Consider the following 18,105-nt stretch of genomic DNA (forward strand, 5'->3'; position numbering starts at 1 on the left):
AGATTTCTGTTGCAGAGTTCCTTCCTTGCTTCACCTATTTTAATGAATTATAGAAGGTTGATTGGAACAATCTGTTGTCTAAGATGTCCAGAGTAATACACTTGAGTTCTCAGGAGCTTTGCTTTATTGATGGATATTTGATAGGTATCTGAGATGCTCATATTCGAGATCTTGCCATATTGTCTTTCACAGGGGCATGAAGAGAACGTCTGAAGAACTGGTGGGTCTCAAGTTTTGGCAGGTTTAAATTGTCTGATTTACAGGTCATACAAAGGAACGGTAATGGCTGTTGCACAGGACAACTTTGTGTGTTACTTTGGGGTTTAAGTTGTTGCTATGGTTTAACCCCAGCTGGCAACTAAGTATCACACAGCTGCTTGCTCACTTCGTTCCCCCCTCACAGGGAGAAGAATTGGGGGAAAAATTAAACCTCGTGGTTTGATAAGAACAATTTAATAATTGAAACAAAATACAATACAGTAGTAGTAAATGATTATGATAATTGTAATGAAAAAGAGAGAAAGGAAAGAAGTCCAGGAGAAACAAGTGATGCCCAATACAGTTGCTGACCACCGGCTGATTAATGCCCAGCCCACCCTCAAGCAGTGATCGGCCCCTCTCAGCCAACTCCCCCCAGTTTGTGTACTGAGAGTGACATCCTATGCTATGGAATATCCCTCTGGCCACTTTGGGTCAGCTGTCCTGGCCATGTTCCCTGCAGTTCCTTGTGCAGTTCCTCACTGACAGAGCATGGGAAACTAAATTTAAAGTCCTTGCCTTAGGGTAAGCACCACTTAGCAAATCCAAAACATCAGTGTGCTGTCAACATGATTCCCATAGTAAATCCAAAATACAGCACTGAACCAGCTACTAAGAAGAAAATTAACTCTATCCCAGCTGAAACCAGGACAGTTGTGTGTCTCTCTAATTCTAGATGTACTGCTGAATGTTCCATGTTCTGTGCTGGTCTCTTCTGTGATTTTAGAACTTAGTTGTGGGATAGCTTGCTTTCAGCTTGTCCACAGATCTCAGATACTGCTTACTTAAAAAAAAACCAAAAAACAAAACAAAACAAAACAAAACAAAAAAAAAAAAAAAAAAAAAAAAAAAAAAAAAAAAAAAAAAAAAAAAAAAAAAAAAAAAAAAAAAAAAAAAAAAAAAAAAAAAAAAAAAAAAAAAACACCACAACACTTAGTATGTCAATAATTACTCAGCATTTTTTTTTTGCCAGTTACATTAATTATTGTTCTTTTGGCCTTAAGGAACCTACCTCAGTTTGCTTTGAGAGTGAGATATTGGGTGAGAAATTATTGTTCACTCTCAAAAAGGGTTTTTTTGTGGTTTTGATCAAAGTACTGAAGCAGGAGTTGAGAACAGATTAAGCAAAGTAGACTACTTGAAATATTAGCAATTATGACCTTATCACTTCAAGTAGAGGGTAGACCTAATTTGCTAGACAAAGTGCATGTTGGAGACAGAAGAAATTTTTGAATTCCAGTAGTCAGACCATTAGTCAGCTCTTGTTTGGGTTCCCCCCGCCCCAACCTTAATAAAAGAGAAGAGAGGACTTTTCTGAAGCATGGCAATTACCAAATTTTTTCACATTTCGTTATCATGGAGGAAAGATGAGTATTTCCAAAGGGTGAAGGTGATTTGAGCTGGTAGTCCAGACAAAAGAGAAAGGGAGAAGCTCCTTGAAGGGGATATATGTTCACTACTAAGTGTTGCTGACCTCCAGACTTGCTGGCAGTTTAAATCTATATGCTATCTAGGAGGGAGATGGCTTAGGTAAAATGTTATGTAAAGAAATGCATAATGGAAGCCATATGTGTTTGGGAAACTCTAGGGTGATAGGTCTGCCACCACACACCAGCTGCTATGGAGAGTACTTAGCCTCAGTATTGTGTGCTAGTAGGATGGCCAAGACTTGGAAGAAGTTCCTGCTTGTCCATAGGAAGCTGATGAAATGGAAAGTGCAAAACCACAGCAAAACAAATCTCTGGACGTGGGGATGTATAAACAGCCTCAGGGCTTACAAGGGAATGCTCCAGAGAAAGAAATGGAGTAATGTAGCTGAGGAACATCGTCTCATGTCAGAGACAGCAGGGCTGTTGCTAATTCCTGCAAAACTTAATTCTCTGGGCTAGCAATGCATCAAGAGAGGCTGAAGAAACAGAAGGCATGAGATGTATGAAGGCATGCTTTTTGGTTTTGTGGGGGTTTTTTGTTTGTTTGGATGAGTTTAGTTTTGTCTCGTGTTACTATGTAAAGGCCAAGAGCAAGTTTGAGACTTGTTACATGGTTAGTACGGGAAGAAGGATGGCAGAGGGGTATGTCCACGTACATGTTCCCGTCTGGATTCCTTTAGTCCATGCTTCTTGTGGGCATTGTGGAGGAAGTAACACCAGTAACTGAAAGAAAAATATGATGTTTTTTCATCTGTGTAGAGCAGGAGCTCTCCTGATTTCTCCTTTTGAGTATTGCTATCACAATAACAAATATCCACCTCCTTTCGGTATGAGAAACCATTGCCAGTCCCTTCAATCCAGCAGAGCCTGGCTGCTGGATCCAAAGGATCCCAACTCTTCTGCAGATGAGGGAGAACCACAGCTGCTTGAACCCAGAGGATGCTGTGTTTCAAAGAAGGGTCTCCATTGCAGAAAATGTTTTGCTAGCGGAGAAGAGAAAAACTTCTTAAATTGTGAAGCACATTTTCAGAAGTTGTAAAAGCCAATATTGCCTTCTTCCTGAGTGATTGCTTCTAGTTGGAGTTTGTCTGCAAAATTTGTGACTGTCCTTTGCACCCTGCCAGGTTCGGGTGTATGGGGAGAGCTCTGGCCGCCTCCTTTCGACTCCTGCCGAGGCAATGGGAGAGCCCCTGACTCTTGCTGCCCTTCCCAGTGTCGCTCTTTGGAGCGAGGGGCGCCTCCGCCAGAGGCGGCTTCAGGTCGCTGTCAGCGGCAGCCGAGGCCCCTCGCTTTGTTGTGTTGCTGAGTGACACCGAGCTGGTGACGCTCCCCAGGCATCTGCTCCTGTCCCTAATAAGGCCAGGCCGTCTGTCACCACCGCGGACAGCCTTTAACCCCTGCCCCGGGGTGGGAGCTCCGGGGCGGCGGCAGCGGTTCGGGCCGGACCTTCCCGAGGCGAGCGGGCGGGAGGGGCCGGGCGGGGCGCCGGGGCCGCGACCTCGCGGAGGGGTGCGGAGGGTGGGTGGGGGCGGCCAGGACACCAAAATAGGAGCAGCTGCTGCTGCTGCTGCGGCCGCGTCGCTCCCGCGGGCAGCTGCTCTTCCAAAGGCGGTCCCGGCGCCACCGCGGGCTGCGAGCGCCCCTGGCCGCGGCCGCGCTCCGCACGGGCGTAAGTGCCGGGGCAGGGCGGGCCGGGGCGGCTGGGCTGTGCTGAGCAACGCGGACAAAGCGGCGGGAGCTGCGGGGTGCGGCGATGGCCGCGGCCGCGCAGGAGGACTACGCCTACCTGTACAAGGACTCCGCGCATCCCGCCGGCTTCCTGGAGGCGTTCCGGGCGTTCTACCTGGACGGGCTATTCACCGACATCACCCTGCAGTGCGCTTCGGGGGTCATCTTCCACTGCCACAGAGCCGCTCTGGCAGCCTGCAGCAGTTATTTCAAAGCCATGTTCACAGCCGATATGAAAGAGAAGTCCAAAAACCAGATCAGCCTTCCCGGGCTCAGCCATGGGGTACTGGAAGCCCTTGTGAATTATGCATACACATCACAGATCCAGATAACAAAGAGAAATGTCCAAAGCTTACTCCAAGCTGCAGACCTGCTCCAGTTTGTGTCCGTAAAGAAAGCCTGTGAGCAGTTTCTGGTGAGGCATTTAGATACTGACAACTGCATAGGTATGCACTCCTTTGCCGAATATCATGATTGCTCAGAACTAGAGAAGGAGTCCAGGAGGATATTGTTATGGCAGTTTGAAGAAGTGTGGAAGCAGGAAGAGTTTCTGGACATTAGCAAGGAGAAGCTCTCTTATATTCTTTCCAGAGAGAATCTCAATGTTCGGAAAGAAGAGGCTGCCATTGAAGCTGTCGTTAACTGGGTTGCACACAATGTGGAAGAAAGAATTGAAGACGTCTATGAACTGCTGAACTGCATCAAAGCAGACTTAGATAACATGTATTTGAGGTCAGCTTTAAGTCTACAAAAAAAATGCCGACTCAATGGCCGTAAGATAAGGTCGCTCATATACAAGGCTCTCAGCCTCAAACCCAAAAGTCTTTCCAGAAGACCCACAGCAGTCATGTACGTGATTGGAGGATATTATTGGCACCCCTTATCAGAAGTGCATGTTTGGGATCCTTTAACCAACGCGTGGGTCCAGGGAACAGAGATGCCAGATCACACCAGAGAGAGCTATGGGGTCACTAGCTTGGGAGCAGACATATACGTGACAGGAGGTTACAGAACAGAGAGCATTGAAGCCCTTGACACCGTGTGGATTTATAACAGTGAGAGGGATGAGTGGACAGAAGGCTGCCCCATGCTCGATGCAAGGTATTACCACTGTGCAGTTTCCCTGAGTGGCTGCATCTACGCGCTGGGGGGGTATCGAAAGGGAGCTCCTGTGCAAGAAGCTGAGTTCTATGATCCTTTAATACAGAAATGGCTTCCCATTGCAAACATGATCAAAGGTAGGTAAACTTTTGCATGGTGTCTGCCTCCAATGTCAACCCTTTGGTATTTGTCACTTTTAAGTGCCATGGACACATTTAGGGCCCGATCCAAGTTCTAGAGAAGTCAACAGGAATCTCCTGTTAGTGTTGGTGGGCTTTGGTTCAGTTCTTCACTAGCCAAAAGACTACAAACATCCAAACGCTACGCTGGGCTGTGCCATGGAACACTAGGATAGGAAAGCAAGTGGTAGTCTTGTTTAATTTTGCCTTCTTTCAGAGAAGAATTTCTGTCAAAATAGAAAGAAATCAGAAAACTACTGGGATTAGAGTCAATTCAGTAGGTGGTCAAAGAGCAAGCTCTAATTAGGGGTTGTCTTATTTCAGTAAAAGGCCAGATTATCAAGATTTTCTGAGCAATCAGTTATAAAGGTGTCATCATTTAAAACTTCTTGCACGTGGTTTCCTTCTTTTTCTGTGTATCATCTGTTTAGGATCCTTAGTTTAATCGTTACTGTGAGGATAATGAAAAGCACTAATACCTGAGTGATCTATTAAAAATATATGAATCGTAGCCAAACTAAAGGGTATAATTTTGTTATGAAATTTATAAGCAGTTATAAATTTCATAATAAATTTTTATAAAGTAATACAAATATTTACAATTAATTATAATAATTTAGTGTAAGTTGATGCAACATAGTATTTTACTACATACATAGAATTTTTGGAGGTGTCTATAACAGGAAAAAACCATGCTTCTACAACTTTTTCCATTGTTTGTATATTTTCTTCAAATATTGCTGCTATTCTCTTTTATTTCCTTCAGAAATAGAAATGCTATGCTAATATTGTGAGCACTTGCATATTCTATGCAGTTGTTTTGTCCAGTTTTCTGTGTCGAAAATCTTATGTGCTCAACTTCCCCCTTGTTTGATTTCATTTTGTTGTCCTAGAGACAGATTTAACATGGCTCCATTCTATTTGTGTCCTTGTTTATACAATACCATAATTAGTAATACCATGAGAACAACTAAAAGTATTAGAAAAGACATTGAACAATCTCAACTCCCATTGTTTTTGTCTTTGCCATATAAGTGATTTTTTAACATCTCTTTAACTTGGTGAAATATTGAATCTAATTCCCTACTCCAAAACCAGTGTGACAGTGTGACTTAAATTACTGCCTAAAAATGCTGTGAACTATAATATGCCTGTATTATATGCAATATGTATTGGTTACTGCAGTTTTATTTAGTTGTTCTTGACTTGCACTGATAAAGTGTCTTGACTAGTCTGTTTTACTCACATTCAGTCTGAACTTGCATACTATGTACAGGGGTTGGAAATGCCACTGCCTGTGTCCTGCACGAAGTCATCTACGTAACTGGAGGTCACTATGGGTACAGGGGAAGCTGTACCTACGATAAAATCCAGAGATACCATTCAGGTAGCAATGAGTGGAGTATAGTCACCACAAGTCCACATCCAGGTAAATAATAATTTCTGTAACAAATGTAGAGCTTGATTTGATGACTTGTACCTGGGAGTCCTTAAGCCCAGTTAAGAGTTTTTGGCATATTCCTAATAAAAAAAGAGAAATGCCTGTAGGGCAGCAAGGACCATTTCCAGATTCTGAGAGGGAAAGGGAAGACCTTCTTCAAGCATCTGTCATATAGAAATTGCTATATAAATACTGAATTAAGGAATGTTCACATTCTATTAAATAATAAAACTTTCTATGAAATCTATCTATTTATAGACATTTGGCAAAAATAATTTATGTTAATTTTAGAAGGGTTTTCTCTATGCTCTATGCTTGGTAACAGTAAGTTTTTTAAGCAATTCTCACTAAGTACTGCTGCTCAAGTCTTTATCTGCTGTAATGCCTTCAGCTTTCTTTTACCAAGTATAGCAGAAACTTGAGGTGTCTCCTAAGCTCAGTGAAGAAACTCAGCCGCCCTCAGTGGTGCCCAGTGTTTGTCATGCAGTTGCACTTTAAGTGAAGGTTACCATGCTGAGTTGTGCCGTATTCCTTTCTTTCCAAAGAATACGGATTGTGTTCAATTACTTTACAAAACAAGATCTATTTTGTGGGTGGACAGACCACGATCACGGACTGCTATGACCCAGAGCAAAACGAGTGGAAGCAGATGGCTCACATGATGGAGAGAAGGATGGAGTGTGGCACAGTGGTCATGAACGGATGCATCTACGTAACAGGAGGATATTCCTATTCAAAAGGAACGTATCTGCAGAGTATTGAGAAATATGACCCTGAACTGAATACATGGGAAGCAGTAGGAAATCTTCCCAGTGCTATGCGGTCACATGGCTGTGTCTGTGTGTATAATGTGTAAACATTTAATTTTCTTCTTGCTGTTACAGCAAACAGCAGATGCAGCATTCATAAAGTACTGATTACCTCATGACTGAGTTGTCCGATACAATCTCTTAGCACACATTGTTGAAAACCAGGTATAATTTTTCTCATTTTAAACAACTCAGAAATATAGACGTGGTAACAAGATTTCCATATATTTTTCAGTCCAGTCATTTTTTTCATGAAAGTTCTCAAATGACTCTTTTACAATACTTTATGCAGCTACATAGAAACTACTGTGAAAATCAGATTTGTTTTTGTTAATCACTGTGGGAAACTATGATCTGGTGCTAAGATGACTAAAGCCAAACCAAATACTTTACATTTCTAAGGGCTACTGGGCTTCAGAGGAAATCTTTGTATTCTTAAGGTAGCTATAGAAATGGATCATTGCCCCAAGCCAAGTGTATGGTACATACAGAGCAATATCATTTGGATAACTAGGTTATCACATTCAGAAATGGGCATTTATAGGATGCCTCCAATTCTACCTTCAAGTGCCAGAGCAAAGAAGAGCTGGGACTAGGAATGACAGAAGAAATGTCAGGCAGTAGCCTCAGAGCATAAGCCAAAATTGTGAATCAGTTTTCAGAAGAGCAGTGCTCTGCAGTACAAGGGCGTTTGAGAAAAGTAGCCTCTTTGCCGTTCTTACACTCACTTTGACATTGCTCATGAGAAATGAAAAATGACTCTGCAAGGCTTTGCAATGGGCACTTTGGCTGATGCACAGATAGTCATGGTTTTTTGTTGTTTTGTTTTGGTGTGTTTTTTTTTGGTTTTTTTTTAATCAGAGAAAAGCCTTAATATGGTAACTCTTTTTTAATATCAAATTCAAGATAGGTGTCTGTGTGGAATGGAAGGATGAAATGAGAGCGACTGAAAAGTTGTTCACATCCCCTTGCAATACAAACTTCTCTATTTTGTTTAATACCATTTGATCTTTGCTAAAAGTGCCAAATTGTGACTTGAGCAAAGGTGACAACTGAAGAAACTTGTCAAAATATGTTATGCATGGAGATATTGAATATTAAGTGGTCTACAGGATTGATTTATTTATTATTTCTCTCAAAATCTTCAAATTCTGTGTAGAAATGAGATTTTTGAAAAGTGCTTTATAGACAAATGGATCAAATTCTGAGTGACCTGATAGCAGTGTTTCAAATAAAAAATGCCGTGGGGAGCAGAGAGGCTTGTTTAACACCGATCAGTTCTCCAGTCCAGCTTATAAAATGGCTGCAAAAAGAGCTGTTAGACATTGGTGAGAGAGGCAGGGACAACACAAGGCTGCTGAAGGGTGTAGTGGGAACTTCCCACACCGGCACTGTCACCTAAAATGGGATTTTTGTTTTATTGGATTTATCAGATACAGTGAAAGGAGCTTTCCAAGCAGGTAGGCCCTGAGTTTATAGTATTTCCTTTTTGTGGGGGAGCCCAGCTGGTTCTGGGCTTCCCCACACCTTTTCTTGATCATAAGCAGTTTCGACATTTTTTTTGTTGTTCTTTCCCATTTTTATGCTATTTCTGACTTGCATTTGACTGCTGGTAGCAGGCAGCACTCAACTCTGAGCTTCGATGTGAAGTTCTGTGGTGTGTATATATAGTTCTTGTTCTGATGTCTTTGTATGTCACCTGACTGTGTGAGAAGCTCATGTGAGTGTGGGTTCAGTGTTTTGATTCATTACACATCCCACTGGGAGCTATTTAAGGATCCAATATAATTTGTTTAAAGACTCTAAACTGTAAAGAGGTGTGGGGAATTGAACTCTAACGCTATTTGAAATGCGTTAGCCGGGCAGGTGGGCAAAAGAAATAACATGAATTTGTTTCTCCTGGAAATCTCCACAGCTGAGAAATTGTTCAAAGAGGTAGAGCAGTTAAGGACAACATCGCAAAAGCATGAAGGTGATCTTTGTCTTGAACAAAACCACAGTGAACTCAGTGTGTGTATGCAATTTTTCAGTGCAAATTATGCACCTGTGAAGCTTCATGTTAGTTGAAAAACAGGAGCATAGAACAGCTGCTTATGGCTGGCCCTGAGGGTCACTTTGGCCCATATCCTGTCACCCACAGGCATGGGTCGAGGAAAGGATCTAAGAACAAGGTGAGGTCTAACAAAACAAAATCCCTCGGTGTCCACTTGGCCACTGCTTCTAAACTAGGTGCTTCGTGTTCATGAAAGACAGTGCTGTTCCAGGGCAGGAGCACAGGCATTGGAAACTGGATCTGCTTTGCCCCCTGGGCATCCTGCAGGTGAGCAATTTGCTGCTTTTTGGCCTCAGTGCTAAGTGGGAAAAAAGCCTTTAGTCCTCCCATGCCAGGAGAGTGTGTGCTGGTCTGGCACCAACAAAAATCAATGGGATTACTGCCTAGGATGTCTGGTAAATCCTAATTTTTCAGAGATTTTGAATGCATTAGAATAAATGGAGATCAGAAGAAGTTTAGACTCGTGGTTAAATTTCAACTGGTGCTATTTTTCATGGTAACCTACAGTGCTCTTTTAAATTAGCTTGTGTCAGTAGAATATCCCAATGTATGCTGCCGGCAGGTCTTGGCCACAGCCAGGAATATGAATTAAGCAAGAGAAATAGGGATTCTGGTCAGCGACCTACAGGAGGTGGGAAGCTCAGAACAGGGAGTCTTTTAGCCATCTGTGTGGTACGTTTTTAATAACAGTTAAATGTAAACACTGAATTACTGTCCGTATTAGACCTGTATTACGGTAGACACAGTTTTATTGTTTTACTTGTAAACTAGAGAATTAACTAATACTGAAATCAAATAACTTGTAAAGCCAATACTGTTTTTTTTAAAATTTTGACTTGTGCAGTCCCAGTGTTTGTAGCGCCATAGATGTCCACAATATATCTTCAGTACTTCAGTGAATGTTTGCAGTATTTAATAAATGTAAAAATACCACTGTACAAATACAAGCTTTTCAGTTACTTTTTCCGTTCAGTGCGCAAAACCAGGACCCCGGTGCGCCCGGAGGGGTGGCCGTGGCGGGCGCTTAGGGCTGTCCGCGTAGCCCTGGCCATTCCCTGGCCATTCCCCGGCCATTCCCAGCCCCCCGCGCCCCTCACGTTCGGGCGCTCTCGGCGGGGCCGGAGCAGCGCCTCCCCCGCCCCGGAAGTGACGCCACGCGCGGGGCGGGCGGGCCGCGGGGGCTGCTGGGCCGCGGCAGCGATCGCGGCCTGTGGAGCGGCGCAGCGGGACGGGGACCAGGAGGGGAGCGGGGCCGGACGAGCAGGTTCGTGCGGGGCCCCGGCCCCGCCGGGCTCGGCCCCGTTGAGGAGCGCCGGGCCGGGGCGGGGCAGGACTGGCGGCGGGCCCGGGGGCCGGGCCGGGCCGGGCCGGGCGGGAGGCAGGGCGAGTTCCCGGCGCGGGGAGCACGTGCGGCCCGTGCCCGGCGGAGTCGCGAGCGGGCCCGGCCGTGCCGGCGGGGCGGGGGAGCCCCCCGGGCCCTCCCCGCGGGCAGCGCGTCCCGCGGCACTGCGGGGCTGCGGCACTGAGGGTGAGGCGGCGCCGGCGGCCCCGCTCCCGCCGCTGCCGGGCCCGGGCGTCTGCAGGCGGCGTGCGATGCTGCGGGCGTGTGAGAGCGCCATCCAGCAAACTGATGGTATTCTGGCACGGGTTAGGGGCCCGCATTTCAATTACTTAATTACTTCTTATAAGAAACTTCTTCTATATTGAACTTATTCGATTAAAAAACTGCAACCCACAGTATCGTCTGTGAAAATGTGTGGTAGCAGTTAACCCTTACTGTAAATAAAAAACTTTATTTTGAGGTAAGAATCCTGTCAGAAGGCTCCAACCTCTGACACAGGGGTTACTGAACAAGGCAGAGTATGAATAACAGCTCCATGTTACTTTTGTGGGGAAACTTTCTTATTTAAAAAAGGCCTTTCCCTCTGTTACAGTAATGGTAGAACCAGCCTGCAACTTAGTTTTGTCCAGACCTTGACACTAAATGGCTGGTAAGATGAAAATCCACTTGAGAGTTCTTTCAGGATGCTCTAGCTAATACAGTGTGGGATCTAACTGTTCTTGTTAAAGGGCTTGACTGTCATTTTGCGTTTGTAATTTAAATCTAATGACTGCTTGCACTACTTGTTTTTGTGTGGTACTGATGCAGACTGTTGGCACACAGAAGGAACAAGTTAGTGTGGTTTGCTAAGAAAGCTCTTACAATAAAACGTTGTAGAATTTTGCATGCAGTTCAGGCTGTGATTGCTGTTCAGTGCAGCTTTTTATGAGTCTTAACTGCTGCACAGCACCTGAAAACTATTGATCTGGAGGTCATCTTGTGCCAAATGACTGAGCTAAAGAGTCTGAAGTGAGCATGTGCAGACAAGACTAGAATTTCTCTTAAATTAGGCTGCTTCTGCTTTTGTTCTAAATAGGTTAGAGCTCAATCACTGTCTGAACTGAATTCTATGCATGGCAAGCTTGAATCTTAGTTTTGTCTACAGTTTGTTGTTACTCACAGCTGCAGGATGCTTTATAGAAAAACTTCTCCAGGTGTAAGACTTAATCTAAAGGACCTGTGCCAGGTCTTGTGTTGTTTTACACTTTTTGGTATTGACCTTAAAAATACTGCTAAGGAAGTAGGCTTAGTTTATTTTCTCTTTTTTCGCAGTGGAGCTGAGCCTTATGTGGAAATTGAATTGCTGCTTCTGGGTATTTTGGTACCTGAGCTGAGGCAGGCTGGGATAGTGGTCAATTAGTTGATATCTCAGAAAAAGCTGTGACTGCTCCATAGGCTGCCATTAAATTTCACCAAATTGGGTATAATGTAAAAAAGAACACCAGTTTCTCTTATAAGTTGGGCGTGGGGGACAACAGCAAGGGGGGGTGGGGGGGGATGTTAAGACAGTACCAACACCTGAATGTGGTGGTGAACTGTCAGTCTCCTGTAGTCAGGGTGGCTCATGTGCGACATCTCTGAAGGAACTGCAATTGTCAGCTTGGGTACTCTGGTCTGGGTTTTGTAAAGTGCTTTACAGACAAATGGATCACACCCTGAACGCAGCTGCCAACTAACACTTGCTGAAAACATGCTTTAAAGAGCGTTAGAGTGTTAGGTACAGGTGGAAGCACAGTAGTAGAGACTGGGATGCATATTTTAAGGCTGCAAGTGCCAAAGAACTACAATTAAGTCCAAGGGTGCAATGCAGTTTTGAGATCAGGAAGATGAGGAAATGGGAATACTGCTGTAGGATGAACAATAACTGAGGAATTAAACTACTAGAATAAGAAGATGAGGCTGCCAGGTGGGTGTTCAGATGAAGAACATAATTTTCCATGACAATTGCGTCTTTGCATTTTATATCCTTATCTTAAGAGCAATTAGACAGACATTTTTGGATCCCAGTTAATTTTCTGGTCAGTAGCTGCTTTCTTAGTGACTGCATCTGATGTACTGGGATTATACGTTTGCTGCCAGTTAAGTGAAGAAGTTGCTTCCAAGGTAAAACACCTGTTATCAAAGATACTTGATTCAGTACTCAAACAGAACTGCACTGAGGACAGATTTGTAAAGGAGAAAACTAGACATTTTTAGCATGTCATAATAAATGCAGATATTTTTTTCCTTTCTCCAGTAAATTCCATGAACTTTCAAAGATTAAACAAGAGACAAACTTCAGAAATGTTTGTCATTCTACCTATGTAGGAATTAAACAATTTTTGTTACTAATGTTTTGCCTAGTGGTGAGATGTTGGATTTGACTTAAAGAACAAATGTTGTTGGCTCTCAGCTTTGTTGCTGCTCTTAGTCACAAACTGAGGATCTGTGCCTAGAAAAAGGTAAATAACACATAAGACTGTGAAGTGCCAGCATTTTTTAAATTTATTTTGAATACAGAATGCCAAATGCTGCCTTAACAGCCCAAGTATTTTACTTTTGGGGTTTTTTCCCCATTTGTTTCATAGTTTCCCTTTGGAGTTTGCAGTGATGTTTATAGTTGCTTCACAGGCATAAGCCTATGGCTAAAGAACTTGGCTGTTGCTGTGTTTAGATGAGGCTGCAGTGAAATGCAATGCTCTAGGAATATAAGTCTGCAGAAAGTACTACTGAGTAAGTGCTTCTGCTCTGTATTCTCTTCAACACAGCTGGTGAAAATGGCTGAAAATGGAAATGGTGAAGACATGTCTATCTTGGAAAGCAAAATCTGTCAGCAAATTGAGGTAAGTTCAGTTTATAGTTTGGGATCTGGACTGAGGTGAGGTTTTGGAGGCATTCATTGGCAGGGACTTGGCTAACAGGAATTTAACTTTATGGGGAGTTAGACTTGAATCTTCAGCTCTTTAAAAAATGTCTGTCACAGGTCTATGACAGGTATTTAATACTTTACTAATACTTTATTACTATTACTATTACAACTACCTTAGTTTAAGTTGGAAGTTACACTTGTCTACAGTTGCTTCTAAGAGCACAATTTAAAAACAGAAACATTTGCTAGCATTTTAGTTACTGTAGCAAGTGAATGTATCATTAAACAATTTATTACCGTGTTGCTGGGGTTATTCTATCTATGCAAATAGAAGAAGGTTGAATTTTAATTCTATATACCTTAATTTTTTTGGGGGAAAATCCTTCTATTCGAGAATCTGCTCAAAATATTCACACATTGCATAACTTGCTATTGTGATTTACTGCTTTGTAATTTATTGCTAAAAATTACAACTAAACTTCCGTGCCTGCTTTGGATTAACTATTTCTCTCTCTCTAGAGGCTTGGGGGGTTACCCTACAACAAAAAAAATGAGCCCATCACTTAAAATGACATCTAGAACAAAACTGTTTTCCTGAAAGATAAAAGTATAGCTGCACGTGAATGCCTAATACCCTATGGAACCATTATAAATAACAAACACAGAGATTGAGAAAAAAATAGTTGACAAAATTAGACTTTTGGTAATGTGAATTTGAGGTATACTAGAAGGAGAGGTGTTGTTGTAAAACTTGCCCTGACTTTTTAAGGCACCGTGACACTGGTGGGAACATTCCAACTTCTCCTATGGCTTCAAGTATTTGACACTAGTTAGATGACTGCTAGTTAGCAGAAGAATGTGATTAGCCTGTCTGCCTTGAACTGCCCATGTTGGACAAGATCAAAATAAGGACACAGTAACTAAATAAAACTAAAAATAAAGATTAAATTTAAAATAACAAATTTTTTTATCTTTTGGTGTTTTGTTGAATGAGACCTAGAAATTCCAGTTTATGTATGTGATTTTTCAGTGTGCAAATACCATATTCTTGCTTATACATTCCTTAAATAAGGAGTAAAGCCTGAATCTGTTGGTGACAAATTTGACTTTTGACTCTGCAGAGCTTGATCTGGGTGATAGAGGCTTATGATGTTAACAGAATAAGCTTTGCTCCTTTCCTAAATAAAACTGCAGTCTGTCTTTGTCTCGTTAGTCTCATTGGATGAAGCACTGGCTTGCTGTGGCATTTGTTTGTTTCTGGCAGGGCTTGTGTGTTTGTTTCTTTTTACAGCTTACATGTTGCAGCTCACTTTTGGCAAAGTATCACATTAAAGCAGGAAGTAATAATTTCAGAATTTCTAATTATTCAGAGTAATTACTTTTGATATGTCTCAATCTACTGCAGTAAGATGTCAGATGAAAATGAGCTTTTAAGGCCGAAAATTTCAGGACAAATCTCTCTTCCCTCCTCCCCTCCCTTCTTTTTTGCAGTATTATTTTGGCAATCACAATCTACCAAGAGACAAGTTCCTAAAAGAACAGATCAAACTAGATGATGGCTGGGTACCTTTAGACGTAATGATCAAATTCAACAGGTAAAAAAAAGTACAACTAATGTGGCTAGAAAAGTAACTTTTAGCTACTTATCTCTATTTGTAGCCAAGTGTTCCCGGTGTGCATGCACAAATCCCGTTGCTGTTTTAACATCTGGCTTCAGCTTTGCCTGTATATTTGTAATAACTTGTGTCTGCTTACTCAATAGGTTAAGTCGCCTTTCAAAAGATTTTAGTGTTATTGTAGAAGCACTAAGAAAATCCAAGACTGGTTTAATGGAAATAAATGACGACAAAACTAAAATCAGAAGATCTCCAAATAAACCCCTTCCTGAATTAAATGACCAGTATAAGGCTGCAATTAAAAACAGATCTGTATATGTTGTAAGTAAATTTCTTCTTTTACTCTGTGCTGTTCTGCATGACTTAGACTGAAAGCCATCTGAGTAAAGCTTAAATTAACTCATACCAAATAGGCTGTAATTTCTGAGTCAGTTTGTATAATATAATTGAAGCACATTGCTATCTTGCAGAAAGGCTTTCCACTAGATGCTACTCTTGATGATATCAAAGAATGGCTTGAAGATAAAGGTCCAGTTGAAAACATTCAAATGAGGAGAACATTGCAGAGAACATTTAAGGTAACTCTTGCAATGAACATTTAAACCTGGGGCAGGGATCCTCCCTGGACAGCATTCTGTTCAATTACTCTAACATTCAGTGTCTCTTGCCATTTAACAGGGCTCAATATTTGCAGTTTTTGATAGTGTTGAATCTGCTAAGAAGTTCACAGAGATACCAAATCAAAAGTACAAAGACACAGAGCTGATAGTACTTTTCAAGTAAGTCCTCTTAACTGATATATGAACTAAAAATGGTAAAGGGTGGATTTAGACAAGAGCCTGGCTTGACCCGGGAAGTGTAAGTTTCTAAACTGTTGTACAGGTATTGATAGCTGTACCTTTTGGAGAATAGCACCTCAACGCGGAAAAGTAATTTCAATGGCTTCTTGTCTACTGATGTCTTACAAAGTAATTATAACAGAATACTTTAAATTATATTAGCTTATATTCAATTGCAGGGAGGAGTATTGTATAAAGAAGAATGAAGAAAGGAAACAAAACAAAGTAGAAGCAAAAGCAAGAGCTAAGCAGTAAGTCATTATCAACTGAAGTGCCTGATTTTGCTTGCTTGACCACACTTGAACTGACTCAAAACTAATTTAACTTTTCTGCAGGGAAAAAGAAGAGAAACAGAAACAAGCAGCAGATGCTGAAATGGTATGGGTTTCTTTTCTTAAGTCTCTATACCTGGAAACTATGCAATGCTTGCTTTTGTGTGTATTTTCAATCCATGCACAACATGGTCCTGCCCCTACATTTTGTAAAGCTAACATGGGATATTCCATTTGAAATTCTATAATATAGAGCACTTTCTAGAAAGTCACTTCAGCTTTTCCAACTAACCTACAGTAAGACTGGTTTTTATGATGTTTAATCTTATTTTCAATAGATTTTTTTTTGATTCATATCCTGAATTTAAATTATTAGGCTTGTTTACCTCTTCAGATGTGATCCTGAAAGCACCACTGAGATGACTGTTCTCTTGTGGTATTTAAAGGATCCATCAAGAATTTAATCAGTATTATATTGTTTCTACCTGAGGTATCAGCCTTCAGCAAACCGTTTGGTAAAATTTAAAGAGTGTAACTCTCTTATGGAAAAGAAGTTTTAAGTTCCACATAAGTGTATCATAGTAAGAAAAGAAAATTGAAAAAAAGGAGGGGGGACACACTGTGCAAGACTTGGACATCAGTATAACTAAATGACATATCAAAAAACCTAGAGTTACTGTAACTTCAATTGCTTATTTATCATCATATTTAATAGTTTTAGGATTGAGGAGGAAAACACAAATATTCAAGCTTGACTATTCAATGAAAATGTGGGATATGTTTTATTTCATTTAGAAGTCTCTGGAAGAAAAGATAGGATGTCTTTTGAAGTTTTCTGGTGATCTGGACGACCAAACGTGCAGAGAAGACCTCCATGCTGTATTTTCTGGTCATGGAGAAATCAAGTGGATACATTTTGTCAGAGGTGCAAAGGAGGTCAGTAGACTCTTAGACAAGGGCTTAAGATCTTTGTCTTAAACTCAAAAATCAATGATTAAATGTTTGTCCTCTTATGTAATCAAGTAAACTATTGTCTTGTGAAATTTCAGAATATTAAGAGAATTAAATTATTTCCTTAAATTCTTCCAAAAGAACAGATAAAAGTTCCAGCCTTGTTAGTTGATAAGGTGAAAAGTGAGAATGTTCGTTAGGACAGCCTAAGTGCTTTGATTAAGTCTAGACATGTTTTACATCGTGCAAGAGTAATGAATTTGCTGAGGTACTTAACAGGGTATATATTGTTCATCATTCTAGCTGAATATTTTTGCAGTAAGATTCAAGTGCAGACGCCACTCTTCTTTTTAAGGGAATTATCCTGTTTAAAAATACTGCCAAAGATGCTCTGGAAAAAGCCAAAACAGCACATAATGGAAACTTACAGCTTCGGAACAAGGATGTTGCATGGGAAGTACTAGAAGGAGATGCTGAGAAAGAAGCTCTGAAAAAAATACTGGAAGATCAGCAAGAATTATTGAAACAGAAAACAAAAGGTCCTCCCTTCTTTTATTCATTTAAGCCTTTATAAAAATGTCCTAGAACTGGCACTCCAAATAGTGAATATATACTGCACACTGACTTAACTGTGAAGTGTTCCTTTGAGCTTGCTAGTTAAAAGACAAATGATACAAAGTTCCTGATCTTGTATCTCTCCACAGGGCGCAAAATTAAAGGAAGAGGGAGAGGAGGAAAAGTGTCTCAGGGTGCACAAAAAGGAAAAATACAGTTTCAGGGCAAGAAAATTAAGTTTGATAATGAAGAAGATGGTGGTGAAGATGATACTAAAACAGGTATGTCATTCTGTGCACTGGTGCAGCTTCTTTAGTACACGGAGCTACTTTCTGCAGAAGTACTCATGTTTCTTACAAGTGTTTCAGATTAGTCTCTGCATTGCAGTATTTCTGCCCTCTTGTCAGTATCAGTGAAGTAACTTTAAGAGTCTTGTGCTTGATTCCTTCCAGGACTGTCCAGAAAGCATACTTAGATAATTACTAGATAGGTAAGGCTGTCCTGCAGGGCTTTCCAGAGCATTCTGCATTGAAAGATGGTGGTTATCAGCTACTTTACACAACTGTACAGACTCAGTCTCTTGAGGGTGGGGTTTTTTTCCCTTGAGGATATGCGAAGACTAATAGTTCAACCTGTCAGTATTT

At 41.5% G+C, this 18,105-nt stretch overlaps 2 protein-coding genes across 7 annotated transcripts in view; both read left to right on the forward strand.

Annotated features, from left to right (window-relative positions):
- SSB (small RNA binding exonuclease protection factor La) overlaps nt 1–18,105 on the forward strand; it is a 29,216-nt gene that overhangs the window by 10,329 nt on the left and 782 nt on the right. The window contains exons 1-12 of one of the 5 annotated variants that reach the window (XM_027911559.1): nt 10,252–10,263; nt 10,934–10,990; nt 13,128–13,202; nt 14,720–14,823; nt 14,991–15,165; nt 15,315–15,422; nt 15,523–15,623; nt 15,863–15,934; nt 16,019–16,061; nt 16,751–16,891; nt 17,262–17,445; nt 17,611–17,742. In XM_027911559.1, coding sequence (XP_027767360.1) covers nt 13,137–13,202; nt 14,720–14,823; nt 14,991–15,165; nt 15,315–15,422; nt 15,523–15,623; nt 15,863–15,934; nt 16,019–16,061; nt 16,751–16,891; nt 17,262–17,445; nt 17,611–17,742 — 1,126 coding nt within the window. In that variant the 5' untranslated portion in view covers nt 10,252–10,263; nt 10,934–10,990; nt 13,128–13,136. Of the gene's footprint in view, nt 1–6,105; nt 6,126–10,185; nt 10,264–10,933; nt 10,991–13,127; nt 13,203–14,719; nt 14,824–14,990; nt 15,166–15,314; nt 15,423–15,522; nt 15,624–15,862; nt 15,935–16,018; nt 16,062–16,750; nt 16,892–17,261; nt 17,446–17,610; nt 17,743–18,105 lie in introns of those variants that run through there. The other 4 variants (XM_027911560.1, XM_027911558.1, XM_027911561.1 and 1 more) reach the window with 4 other exon arrangements.
- Nucleotides 3,420–8,430, forward strand: KLHL23 (kelch like family member 23). 2 transcript variants are annotated; one of them, XM_027911555.1, is made up of 4 exons: nt 3,420–4,654; nt 5,973–6,125; nt 6,683–7,427; nt 7,543–8,430. In XM_027911555.1, exons 1-3 carry the CDS (start codon nt 3,442–3,444, stop codon nt 6,991–6,993), a joined length of 1,677 nt encoding a protein of 558 aa, XP_027767356.1. In that variant the 5' UTR covers nt 3,420–3,441; the 3' UTR covers nt 6,994–7,427; nt 7,543–8,430. The 2 variants fall into 2 exon arrangements, with proteins under 2 accessions (XP_027767356.1, XP_027767357.1); XM_027911556.1 differs by lacking the exon at nt 7,543–8,430 and having other exon boundaries at nt 6,739–6,872.

This window comes from Empidonax traillii, unplaced genomic scaffold, assembly GCF_003031625.1.
Source record: "Empidonax traillii isolate 1590-97213 ecotype Southwest subspecies unplaced genomic scaffold, ASM303162v1 scaffold33:size3420811, whole genome shotgun sequence".
NCBI lineage: Eukaryota > Metazoa > Chordata > Aves > Passeriformes > Tyrannidae > Empidonax > Empidonax traillii.

Excerpts from the sequence above, each read along its gene's own strand:
- KLHL23 (XM_027911555.1), top strand. The coding sequence starts at position 3,442 with ATGGCCGCGGCCGCGCAGGAGGACTACGCCTACCTGTACAAGGACTCC. Across the intron at positions 4,655-5,972 it reads CATTGCAAACATGATCAAAG|GGGTTGGAAATGCCACTGCC; the intron begins GTAGGTAAACTT and ends TACTATGTACAG. Across the intron at positions 6,126-6,682 it reads CACCACAAGTCCACATCCAG|AATACGGATTGTGTTCAATT; the intron begins GTAAATAATAAT and ends TTCTTTCCAAAG.